The 14026-nt window shown below is 37.7% G+C and overlaps 1 protein-coding gene across 3 annotated transcripts in view; it reads right to left on the bottom strand.

Annotated features, from left to right (window-relative positions):
• The window catches only part of LOC129035728 (bifunctional heparan sulfate N-deacetylase/N-sulfotransferase 3), a 224059-nt gene that overhangs the window by 117223 nt on the left and 92810 nt on the right, over window positions 1–14026 (bottom strand). For all 3 annotated transcript variants that reach the window (XM_063664056.1, XM_054486497.2, XM_063664055.1), the window contains exon 5: window positions 3874–4059. In XM_063664056.1, the coding sequence (XP_063520126.1) occupies window positions 3874–4059 (186 nt within the window). The remainder of the gene's footprint in view (window positions 1–3873; window positions 4060–14026) is intronic.

Here is a 14026-nt window from a genome sequence, read left to right as displayed (position 1 = left end):
AATGCAAATGCATTCTAATGGAATTAAATATATTTCCTAACAACTATTATAAATGTAATATTTGGAAATTAGAAATGAAATTTTGAATTTGGAAAGCATTTGGAATAAATACTTTATATAGTATTTATTCATTTATTTAACAAATATTTATTCTAAACTCTATGCTAGCCCACAGAATAGATTTAGTTAAGTGCTAGTGGACCTAGCTATGTACTCTATGTTAATATGTTGCATGGAGTTAGTTTTATGCTAGAATACTAGATCCATATGCTAGTTCCATGCCAGCCCATGTGAGAGAACAGAAAGATATATGTTTTCTACTCTTGAAGGATTTAAGCTATATCGGGGTAATGAGAAAGACCCAAAAGCTAAATAATAAAATGCTCACATGTGTTAAATGGCATTTAACATTTTAAAAGTGTATGACTATGACTGAATCACTTCTAGGGTTCAGTTTGAATATTTTGCTTGGAAAATTATAGGATATATACAGAGCCATCTTTGGGACTTGATTGCCTAGCTGATTCTGTGCAAAACGAAGAGAGAAGCAAAAAGATATTTGAATTTTGTCTGTTTCTCAAATTATTTGAATTTCAATGCAGTGAAGAGGAAGTGGCAGGCTTTACCCTGCAACTGCAGGAGTACTACTCCTGCTGAGGGTATGAACCCCATAGAGAGCCTTAGGGGAGTCAGTGGACCACTACAGGAGGCTAAGGAGATGATCAGGAGTGTGATAAGGGTCATATTCCACTGCCTTGCTCCATAAATGCAGTGGCATCGAATGATGAGCATGTTCCTTGAAACAGCTTTCTTATGCTACGGAAAGGATGAGAAACATTTTTAGGCATTCTGCTATGGACTGCCCCCTAGAATTGGTTCTGGGAATGTAACAGTATCAAAGTCAAACTTTGAGATGCCGATGAACCCCTGGGAACCCTATTGCCGCTGAAAATAGCTGGGAGTTTATTATGAAAGCCATGATCAACAAGAATCTTGGCCAATGGGGACTGAAGCCAATATCCTGTACCTAAGGCTCAATCAGGAGCAACTGCCAACAAATACTTCTGGGGGGATACCAATAAAGACCACTTAGAGGGTTTACATCAGGATTCATGATAGTCTCTACCAATGGGCATTTCCATTAAAAACAGTAAGTAGATAGGATGTGTAGTCTAATTTCTTAGAGGTCTCTGGCTGATATGGTTAGGGTTTGTGTCCTCACTCAAATCTCATCTTAAATTGTAATCCCCATAATACTCATATGTCAAGGGAGAGACCAGGTGGAGGTAACTGAATCATGGGGACAGTTTCCCACATGCTGTTCTTGTGATAGCGAGTGAGTTCTCACAAGACCTGATGATTTTATAAGGGGCTCTTCCCCATTTGCTCTGCACTTCTCCTTCCTGCTGCCTTGTGAAGAAGGTGCTTTGCTTCCCCTTTGCCTTCCACCATGATTGTAAGTTTCTTGAGGTCTCCCAAGCCATGCTGAACTGTGAGTCCATTAAACCTCTTTCCTTTATAAATTACCCAGTCTTGGGTATTTACTCATAGCAATGTGAGAATGGACTAATATACTGGTTCTTTCCAGAGAGTCATATTCAACAACCAGGGATTAGAGTAGAGAGTGCTGGTTTCCATCAGGTCTTGGCTGAAGGAAAATGACTCAGTTGAAAATGCAATAAAACTAGGGGTCCAGAGACTTTGGTTAGGGCTCAAACAGCTTAAAGTGTAATTGGTGTTTATGTTCCTGATGAAAATACAAAATGATGTGTTGTAGGAATTCAGAGGAGAATAAGATCCCTGTAGGTATGAGTTAGGTATTGAGTTGCTATATACTAAGGTGCTTTGTTTTCAATTATTTAAGATATGGGACTTGATATTGAAGAATAAGGGGAATAGAAATAGGTAGATAGTGGCCAGAAAGTCTCTCAAGGTGGAAAGAATGACAGTAACAGCAATACTATTATGGGGTTTGGTTGGAGTGAGTGTGCTTCAGCCATAGGGAAATAGGAAATAGAAAGGTAGACAGTCCAGATGGTTTTCAGGTACCTGAAGGGCACATCAGGGGATATGGAAGCAACTGGAACTAATCAAGGTTAGGAAGGCCAGGATGAAGGCAGCATTTTAGAAAGATTAAAAGGTTGGCACTGTCTATGGGTTAGACTGCAGTGAGGTGATGGATGGAACCTGTAAATAGATAAAGTAGGAAGCAGCACCAGAGTTCACACAAGAAAGTCAAGGAAGTAAATTAAGATGGTGGCAGTGGGAAAGGAAATAAAAAAGATATAAAGGAATTATTGATGAAATATAGACACTGATTGGAAGTGGTGGTGGGGGCATAGAATGATGTTTGAATTACAGAACTGAATTAAGGGTAATAGCACAATCAATAGTCGGTTTGAGGGAAGATAATGAGACCTTTTGAGTTGGATTTGGGAATGGATCATCAGAAAAAAGTTGCTCTCATATAGCAAAATAAGAGTGTGACCTTAAGTTCACTCCTCAGTTCCCTATTTCTAGACGCATTCTCTCCCTAGGAGGGCATATTGGCTCCTGTGGTCTCTACTTGCTTCTCTATTTGGATGGCTCCTAGTCCTATTTTCTCTTGCTTATTGTGTAATCAACTGTCTGCTGAACATTTCCCACTTGGAAACTCTCATCCAAGAGCCCACAAGCCAAATATAGAAGGTTTCCACAGATTGCTGCAAAAGCGGACCCACAGGGACAGTTCCATCAAAACAGGAAATCTGTTAGAGCCTTGATTACCTGCATGATTCATGCATTTATAATACAGAAAAAATGTGTTTTCAGGAGAAATGAAAAAATATAACCCAGGTCTTCTAAACTCCCTCTGGTCAGAATGCTGGCAGCTTGAGCCACAGTAAGTTCATTTTCAGTACAGAGGAAGGGCAGATTGGGATAAAATGTGGCCATTATGTCCCCGTCTAGCATTTACAACAGTTTTTATTGAGGGAAAAGTCAAGATGGGAGATGATCTAAGCTATATGTCTATCCACTCTGTAATTTTTGCAGACATTGAAAAACTGTCTGAAAAGAAGTCAGTTATAACCTAATTCTAAAGGGTAGACATCTCTTCAGACATATCAGTTCGACAGAGTGTTACGGTGGCTCATCACATAGTGTTCTTCTGTGGTGTTTCTTCCCAGTGGGTGATTCTAAATTAGGAGGCCCATTCCTAGCTTTACCAGGACTTTCTTAGGATTTTCTGATTTGGGAATAAATTAGGATTTAATTGCTTACTTTGGGAGGTAGTAGCATATTTTGACAATATACATTTGCCAAAATTGTAAAAAACAAAACAGAGAAGCCCAGGATAGAATTAGATCATGTATGCAAATGATTTAATTAACATCACCTGTCATTTTTACTCTATATTATTATATGTTAATGATTATGCAGGGCTTCACATGTGGCTTCTGGCTGCAAATGGTTGAGTTCCTTTTTAGCCTGGCATGGTAAATAGAAGAACACAGTTTGACTGGCTTGTCAAAGAGCAGCATGGTTAATATAGACAGAGTTGGTGTTAGTTTTTCATACTGAATAACATTTTGAAGAAGTGATGTCTACTAAAAATTATCTGCAAGTTAAATGTAATTTTTTTTAGTATTTTAACATCAGTGCCTGCTTACCAGTGGTAATGTCAGTAACAAAACCTTTTTCAGTTATATTTGAAGAATTGAAAATAAGTGATTTTAATTAAACATCTTCTGCTTAGATATGACAAATATGCTTCCTGCAGCATGGAGCTTTTCCTACATTTATGCTTCTAACATTTTTTTTTTTCTTTCTTCAAGTGAGGAATGTAAATCTCGCAAAATTAGTTGTACCCTATGCATACTGGAGGAAGCTCACCATGATGTTTTTGTGGATAAAACCCCTCCGGTATCTAGCTGGCTTCAGATGTGGATATTCTTCAGTGCTGGTGATTTTAATATTCCAGACCTTCTTCCAGGCCTCGTAAAGCTGAACATGTACAGGGTAGACGCCCGAATGGTGAGGGGCCACAGCGTAGCCCATGTCCGTCGGAATGCCGTGCTCCTAAGACCAAGCAAATGTTAATTGGAGCGTGTAAAGATTTATCTTGATCCTATTTTTACAGTAAGATTTTCAAATGTACTGTAAATATATATATTTAAATGCATCATTACTTGTGTGGTAAAATTAAAGTGATAAGTATTAACACCTCTAGACGTCATGAAGCCTGTTAGCCATTTCACCAGTCTTTATGTTGATGCATCTGTGTTTGAGGGGTGGTGAGACAGAACTAGTGATTTTAATGAATAATTTGAAAGAGCCTCTATTTTGCACATCCTTGTCGTAGCCACCTGTTTTCCTATTGCCCATATGTCAACAAGTTAAATGTTAGACACTTATTACAAACAAAACTAAGCACTTCCCACAAAATAAAACCAATATTTATTAGAGGAACAGAACACATTCCAGGTTCATTAGGCTGCTGCTAAGATTTTATTTTGTCTGCCCTACAGTTTCTACCAAGTTTGCCACATTTCTGTTGTCCCCTCAGCATGTGGGCCAGCAGTAACAACGTTCCCTGCCTTAGGAGAAGCACACACTTTTGATTGGATAATGTGGTAAAATTCAACAGAGTAATTTTTTTTGAAGTAGAAGCCCTTATAGTGAAAGTTGAAGGTACTGAAACAGCCAAATATTCTGGGAACTTAGTTGATTTGAAGTCAAGCTCTTGTACATAAAACGACTCCAGTTAAAAAAAAAAAAGGCATAGAGGAAAATTACACAGGAATACAAAATGAAACATGTCTTTTAGAAATAGAACAACCATGGCTTCAGTAGTTGACAGGTATTTTTTTCTCCAAAATTATTTTTTATTTTTCTGTTTATATTTTTCAATTGCTTGGAAAAAATCTTCAAAAATTCCACTCAAATAGGTTCTTTAAATTAATGACTGTCTTCATGCCAAATAACAACTTCACATACACAGAATCATAGTATCAAGCTGCTAAATGGTTTAAATTGCAGAAATATGCAGCCAACTGATATGGAAAAAGTTAGAGGTATGGTTAGCTTTGTTTTTAAACCTAAATAATAACAGGAGGGGAAGAAAGTATATGAAGTGCCTGAATGCAGAAAGAAAACAGCTTGCCAATGGTTTGCCATTACCTAAATACTTGTTCAAATTCCTTGATATGGCATAAAAGGCCCTCAGAACTTGGTCCCAACCTACCTATATAGCCTCATCTTCTATCAGCACTCATCACCCCAATTTCTGATGATTTCCTTCATGTCATTGCTGTATACTGTACACACTGTCTTCCTCAATTGGAATGCCCTTTTCTTATCTTGTAAACTCTGTTTATTGTTCAAAACTCAGTTCCGTCAGCTGTAGTTGAGGATGTCAAAAATGGGAGCCACTATCTTGCTACTGTGAGAAAGAGGATGGGTGGTATTGGAGGTTGAGTGGACCATTCCTGTGTTTCTGAAGGGTGAGGGGTAAAGTTTCATATTCTTCATTTTATTTGCATCATTTGCAGAAATTACCATAACTACATAACCATCATATTTAGAACTCCACTAAAAATTGAATTGAAGTATCTCATTGCTTTTTTCTTACTGGTTTTTAAAAACTCAAACTAAAGTAATTTTTTCCCACTAGACATCCCTTATCAACACATAATTTGTGTTCAACTGAAGTGGTTGAAGGCTAGGGGTATGGTGATAAAGACCAGATGAAGAAAAATGAATTCATATCACAAACATTGAAAAATGAATTATAGGTTAACAACTTTTAAAAATGTGCTGAAGTAACTTTATTATTTCTGTAGTGGTTGTTAAATAGTATTCTTTTATTTTAAATTTCAATTTTTAGATACAGGGGGTGCATGTGCAGGTTTGTTACATGGAAATGTTGTGTGGTGCTGAGGAGGTTAACAACTTTTTGAAGAGTATGGAAAGAAATACACAATGACAGGAGCTATGTTATAAAATTCAAGTATCTGCAAATTTGTAAGAAATTATGCTGTTCAAAAGCTCAAGGTAGTTTTCAATACCGGCGAGTAGTCAGCTGTGTCTTCAGAACCCACATGGCATGAAAGGATGGCCCAGCATAGCAGAGACATTTTCCTTATTTTGGATTTAAAAATATTTGGCAACCAATGTATATACAGTTTTTACTTTTTTTTTCTAGCTTTAACACTAAAAACTACTGCGATTTTTAATTAATTAATTTATTTATTGAGACGGGATCTCACTCTATTTCCCAGGCTGGTGTACAGTGGTGGTGATCATAGCTTACTGCAGCCTCGACTTCCTGGGCTCAAGCAATCCTCCCACAGTAGTTAGGACTACAGATGCACAGCAGCACACCTGACTAAATGGGTTTTTTAGTTTCATCTTTTATTTGTGTGCTGGTGCAGTGTGGCATAGTAGCAGAAAACATCGCTTCTGGAATCAGACATATCTGGCTGTTCATGCTCTCATTCACCAACTGCAGGGCTTTTGGCAAATGACCTATGAGCTCTAAGCCTTGTTTCCTGTTCTCTAAAGTGCTAGTCATAAGGGCATTACCTCAAAGGGGTTCAGAGGTAATTTTGGAAGACAGTATAGTTCTGGAAACATGATATGCATTTAATGAATTTTTAAATTATTGTTGTCATTACTACCCTGCCTCTATTGTTTTTAGATGCTATGATCCTACCACTCAAGTACAATGTGGAAATTATGAAACTACTGGGCCACTTATTTTCCACTAAAAGAGACAGACTGTATTTTCTACTTTCACTGTAGATTTTGGGATTCTTTCTCATGAGACTTCTGTGGTGAACTCTGACTTCTACCCCACTACCCCTTCCTAAGCCTGTTTCTCTTCTGATTCCTCCAAATATGCTCAGCCACTGCCAAGTGGTTCCAGTTTGTGAGTCATTCAGTTAGTAGGGGGCCACTTTTAAATTCATTTTAGAAGAAGGCAACATAAATTTGCTCCCAAATTTGCATTCATCACCAGAGAGAACACCTGAAACATTATTGTATAGAAAAGTTTAGGCTAAGATTGTAGGTAGTGTGATCCGGAAGGCAGACTATCAGGTTTTAAAAGCTTTAGCCATCATGCTAAATTTTTGGCTGACTACTCTCCTCTGGATTGTTCAGTTTGAGATTAAGCGCATATTATTTTTTAATCTGCAGCAAAAAGTCTACCTTAAAAGTTAATTCTAATTAGTCTTTTCATTGATCCTTGATTGAAAGTAGCATCTTAGATCTAGGAACTCTGAAATCTATGTTAAGATTTTTCTAGTGGAGGACATGGTTCAAAAACACTGAGGAATATGGCTATGTAACTATAAAATGTAAATGAATTATTTGGAACACAAGTGGAGTTAATAGTCTCAATAGTTGAACTCATGATTTCCACATCTCAGCCCTACCAGATATTCTCTTTCTGCAGGGTTTCTCCATGTCATTAAATGACACCATCAACCAACAAGTTGCTGTGTTGAAAGATAGATAGTTTTGACACCTCCTCTTTCCTCTTTTCTAAATCTAGTCCACTGTCATGTCCTATCAGTACTATCTCTGGTATATATCTTAAATTTAGCTACTTTTCTTCAATTCTGTCATTATCATCACCCTAGTCGAATCTACCATCTTATCCCATTGCCTTTTGGTATAGAATCCCATTCCCTCTCTTGTTTCCTTCCAATACATTCCCTGCAAAGTAATATTTAAAAGATACAAATATCATTATGTGACTGTCTACTCAAAATCTTTCCCTGATTTCCCTTTCCACTTAAATTACAAAATTCTTAGCATGATCGCAAGCACTGCATATGATCCTTGCTTCTCTGTCTAGCCTTATCTTGCACCACCCTCCATCCTTCACTGAATTTTAGTCACATGAAACTTTCCCTGAAACTTACCAAGCACTTTTCTACCTCAGCATCTTCCTATATATGGTTTCTTCCCCTGAAATGTTTCTATTCCAAATCTTCACCTGGATAAATCTGAAGGTAATTTATTCTGTCATATCTTCGGAGAAGACTTTACTGACAAGTCTCAATCTAAATGAAGTCGACATTAAAACTTCTCTTAGTAACTTTCCTTGGTTTTTCATAGTACACAGCACAGTTTGTAAGCATGTATTTTTTTGCCTAGAAAGACATTTATGTAATATCTCTTTTTCATTAAACAATAAGCTTCATGAAATTTAGGTTCCATTTTATCCACTGCGATATGCTCAGTGTCTTGCCAATGGCAAGTACTCAACAAATGCTAGTGAAAAAGTATGATCTGATTCTGACTACCTCCTTCTCATTCCAATTTTCACTTTCTCAATTATCTTCATTACAGTGCCTGTTCGTCTGAAGAATAAACATATGATAACTATCAGGGAAATTTTAATATCTATGTAAATAATACTTGAAAACATTTTTGAGACTGCAGTTAAAAATTATGAGGGCAGAGCAAAATGGCAGAATAGAACCCTACACCATTTGTACCCCCTGCAGGAAGACCAAATTTTAACAACTATCTGCATACAGAAAAGCACCATCAGAAAAACAAAAAATCAGGTAAGCAATCGCAGTAGCTCGTTTTATCTTCATAAAAGTTAATGAAAATGGCATTGAGGAGGGTTGGAGAGACAGTCTTGAATCGCCAGTGCCACCTTTCCCCTATCTCCCGGCAGTGGCCATGCAGTGCAGAGGGTCTATGTATGCGGGGGAGGGAGAGCACAGTGACTAGGGGACTTTACATTGAACTCAGTACTACCCTGTCATAGCAGAGAGCAAATCCATGCTCTGCTCAGCCTTTGCTCACACATGGAGGGAGCATTTGGACCAGACTTAGCCAAGGGGAAGTTACGCATGTTATCAGTTAGAGCTCGAGTTTCTTGTCAAGTCTTGCCACCATGGGCCAACATGCTCTAAGGTCCTTGGTAAACTTGAAAGACAGTCTAGCACACAAGGACTTCAATTCCTAGGCAACTCCTAGTGCTGGGTTGGGATTAGAGCCAGTAGACTAGGGTGGCATGTGACCTAGGGAGACACTAGCCAGAGCAGCTAAAGGTTTGCTTGTGCCACTCCTCCCCCAATCCCAGGAAGTGCAACTCACAGCAATGAAAGTGTGTCCTTCCTTCTATTTAAGGTGAGGAGAGCAAAGAGTAAAGAGGACGTTGTCTTGCCTATTGGATACCGGCTCAGCCACAGTAGGAGAGGGCACCAGGCAGAGTCATGAGGCCCCCATTCCAGGCCCTAGCTCCTGGAGAGAACATTTCTTGACATACTCTAGGACAAAAGGGAACCCATTGTCTTGAAGAGAAAGATCCAGTCTTGGAAGGATTTATCACCTGCTGATTAAACAGCCCTCGGGCCTTGAATAACCATCAGTGATAGCCAGGGAGTATGCTGTGAGCCTTGGGCACTTGGGACGCGCTTACTACATGTGTGACCCAGCACATTCCCAGCAGTGGTGACTATGGTGAAAGACTCCTGCTTGAGAAAAGCATAGGGAAAAGTAAAGGGGACTTTGTTTTGCACCTTATGTACCAGCTTGGCCACAGTGGGGTAGAGCAACAAGCAGGCTTTTGGGGTCTCTGAGTCCAGGCCTAGGCTCTTGAACAGCATTTCTGGACCTTCTCTGGGTCAGAGGGGAACCCACTGTGCAGAGGGCGAATCCCAGGCCAGGCAGCATTCACCACAAGCTGACAGAATAACCCTTGGGCTTAAGTGAAAATTGCCGGTGGCCTGACAGAACCCTGCCAAGGGCTGCTGGTGGTGGTGCTCAGAGGGAGAGGCTCTTCTCCCTGTGGAAAGGGGACGGAAGAGCAGGAAGTACTTTATAGTATGGTTTTAGTACTAGCTTAGCCATAGTAGAACAGAATGTCAGGCAAATTTCTAATGTTTTTCACTCTAATCCTTGGCTCCCAGACAGCATCTCTGGACCTGCCTGGGGCCTGGAGGAACTTGCCGCTCTGAAGGGAAGGACACAAACTTGGCTGGCTTTGCCACCTGCTGATTGTAGTGGCCTAGGGCCTTGAATGAACATAGGTGGTAGCCAGGTAGTGGTTATAGTGGGCCTTGGACAAGACTCAGTGCTGTGCTGACTGAGTCTTTAGGCCTGACCCAGTGCAGTCCCAGTTATAGTGGCCATAGGGGTGTTTGCATCATCATAATCCCAGTTCCAGGCAGCTCAGCACAGAGAAAGAGACTCTGTTTGTTTGGGAGAAACTAGAGGAAATGAACAAGAATCTCTGCCTATTAATCCAGAGCCTTCTTCTAGATCTTCTCCAAGACCACCAAGATGGTACCTCTATGAGTCTGCAAGGACCACAGTGATATTGGGCTTGGGAACCAAGCAGCTTCAAATATCTGAAAAGCCTTCTCAAGGACAAGCACAAACAAGCCCAGACTGCAAAGGCTATAGTAAATACCTAACTATTCTATGCCCAGACACAGATGAACATCTACAAGCATCAAGATGATCCAGGAAAATGACCTCACCAAATGAACTAAATAAGGCACCAGGGACCAATAGTGGAGAAATAAGGATGTGTGACCTTTCAGACAGAGAATTCAAAATGGCAATTTTGAGGAAACTCAAAGAAATTCAAGATTAACACAGATAAGGAATTCAGAATTCTATCAGATTAATTTTACAAAGAGATTGAAATAATGAGAAAGAATCAAGCAGAAATTCTAGAGTTGAAAAATGCAATTGACATACTGAAGAATGCATCAGAGTCACTTAATAGCAGAATTGATCAAGCAGAAGAAAGAATCAGTGAACTTGAAGACAGCCTATTTGAAAATACACGAACATAAGAGACAAAAGAAAAACAAACCAAAACAACATAGCACACCTATAAGATCTAGAAAATAGCCTCCAAAGGGCAAATCTCAGAGATTTGGTTTTAAAGAAGAAGTAGAGAAACAGATAAGGGTAAAAAGTTTATTCAAAGGAATAATAACAGAAAACCTCCCAAACCTGGAGAAAGAGATAAACATTCGAGTACAAGAAGGTTATGGAGCACCAAGCAGATTAACTCAAAGAAGACTAACTCAAGGCATCTAATAATCAAACTCCCAAGAGTCAAAGACAAAGGCAGAATCCTAAATGCAGCAAGAGAAAAGTAAAAAATAACATTCAATGGAGCTCCAATACATCTGAAAGCAGACTTTTCAGTGGAAGCCTGACAGGCCAGGAGAGGGTGGCAAGACATATTTAAAGTGCTGAAGGAAAAGAACTTTTATGCTAGAATAGTATATCTGGTGGAAATATTCTTCAAGCATGAAGGAGAAATAAAGACTTTCCCAGACAAACAAAAGCTGAGGAATTTCATCAACACCAGATGTGTCTTATAAGAAATGCTAAAGAGAGTTTTTCAATCTGAAAGAAAATGATATTAATGAGCAAGAAGAAATTGTCTGAAGGTAAAAATACTGGTACACTGGTAATAGTAGGCACACAGAGAAACACAGACTATGATAACATTGTAATGGTGGCGTGTAAACTACTCTTATCTTAAGTAGAAAGACTAAATGATGAACCAATCAAAAGTAATAACTACAAAGACTTTTCAAGATATAAACAGTACAACAAGACATAAGGAACAACAAAAAATTAAAAAGTGAGTTGATGAAATTAAAGTGTAGAGTTTTCTTTCTGTGTTTGTTTATGCAATCAGTGTTAAGTTGTCTTCAGTTTAAAATAATGAGTTACAAGACAGTATTTACTAGTCTCATGATAACCTCAAATCAAAAAACACAACAGAAACAAGCAAGAAGTTAAAGCACAAGAGAAAATTATCTTCAGTGAAAGGAGGACAGGAAGGAAGAAAAGAAGAGAGAGAAAACCCCAAAACAACCGGAAAACAAATAATGAAGTGACAGGAGTAAGTTTCTACAAGTAAATAATAACATTAAATATAAGTGAACTAAACTCTGATCAAAAGACACAAAGTGGCCAAATGGATGAAAATACAAGACTGTATGATCTGTTGCCCACAAGAAACACACTTCACTTATAAAGATACACATAGACTGAAAATAAAGGGATGTAAAAAGATATTCCATGCCAATTGAAACAAAAAATGAACAGGAGTAGTTATCCTTATATCAAACAAAATAGATTTGAAAACAAACACTGTGAGAAGAGACAAAGAAGGTCACTATATAATGATAAAGGAGTCAACGCAGTAATAGTATATAACAATTTAAAATATATGCACCCAACTCTGGAGCACACAGCTATATAAAAAAATATTATTAGAACTAAAGAGAGAGATAGACCCCAGTACAATAATAGCTGGAGATTTCAACACTCCACTTTCGACATTGGACAGATGTCCCAGACAGGAACTCAACAAAAAATATTGGACTTAATCAGCACTATACAACAAATGAATCTAATATATATTTATAGAATATTTCAACCAAAGGCTACAGAATACACATTCTTTTTCTCAGCACATGGATCATTTTCAAGGATAGACCATATGTTAGGTCATAAAACAAGTATTAAAACACTTACAAAAGTCTAAACAATATCAAGCGTCTTCTCTGACAACAATGGAATAAAACTAGAAATCAACAAGAGGAATTTTGCAAACTATACAAACTCAATGGAAATTAAACAATATGCTCTTGAATGATCAGTGGGTCAATGAAAAAATTAAGATGGAAATTGAAAAACTTTTTGGAAAAGAAATGATAATGGAAACATAACATACCAAAACCTATGGGATACAGCAAAAACAGCACTAAGAGGAAAGTTTATAGCTGTAAGTGCCTACATCAAAAAAGAAGAAAACCTTCAAATAAATAACGTAACAATGCATCTTAAAGAACTAGAAAAGCAAGTGCAAACTGAACCCAAAATAATAGTAGAAAAGAAATAATAAAGATCAAAGCAGAAGTAAACGAAATTGAAATGAAGAAAACAATACAAAAAAGTCAATGAAACAAAAAGGATTTTTCTAAGATAAACAAAATCAGCAAAACATTAGCCAGATTAACAAAGATAAAAAAGGGTGAGGACCCAAATAAATAAAGTCAGATGTGAAAAAGGAAACACTACAACTGATACTGCAGAAATTCAAAGGATCAGTAGTGGCTACTATCAGCAACTATATGTCAATAAATTGGAAAATTTACAGGAAATGAATAAATTCCTTGGCACATACAACCTACCAAAATTGAACCATGAAGAAATCCAAAACTTGAAAAGACCAATAATAAGTAATAAGATTGAAGACATAATAAAATGTCTCCCAGTAAAGAAACATCTAGGACTTGATGGCTACACTGCTGATTTCTACCAAACATTTAAAGAAGAACTAACAGCAATCCTACTGAAACTATTCCAAAAAATAGAGGAGGAGGGAATACTTCTAAGCTCATTCTATGAGGCCAGTATTATCCTGATACCAAAACCAGATAAAGACACATGAAAAAAAGAAAACTACAGGCCAATATCTGTGATGAATCCTGATGCAAAAATTCTCAATAAAATTTTAACAATCCAAATCCAACAATACATTAAAAAGATCATTTATCATGACCAAGTGAGACTTGTCCTTGGGATGTGAGGATGGTTCAATATACACAATTCAATCAATGTGATACATCATATCAACAGAATGAAGGACAAAAATCATACAATCATTTCAATTCATGCTGAAAAAGCATTCGATAAAATTGAACATCGCTTCATGATAAAAATCCCTCAACAAACTTGGTATAGAAGGTACATACCTCACCATAATAAAATCCATCTATGACAGACCCAAAGCTGGTATCATACTGAATTGGGAAAAACTGAAAGGCTTTCCTCTAAGATCTGGAAGACAACAAGGATGCCCACTGTCATCATTGTTATTCAACATAGCACTGGAAGTCCTAGCTAGAGCAATCAGAAAAGAGAAAGAAATGAAGGGCATTCAAGCTGGAAAAGAAACAGTTAAATTATCCTTGTTTCCAAATGACATAATCTTATATTTGGAAAAACCTAAAGACTCCACCAAAAAATTATTAGAACT

Source organism: Pongo pygmaeus, chromosome 3 (assembly GCF_028885625.2).
Source record: "Pongo pygmaeus isolate AG05252 chromosome 3, NHGRI_mPonPyg2-v2.0_pri, whole genome shotgun sequence".
NCBI lineage: Eukaryota > Metazoa > Chordata > Mammalia > Primates > Hominidae > Pongo > Pongo pygmaeus.
This window is presented reverse-complemented; position numbering and strand designations above follow the sequence as displayed.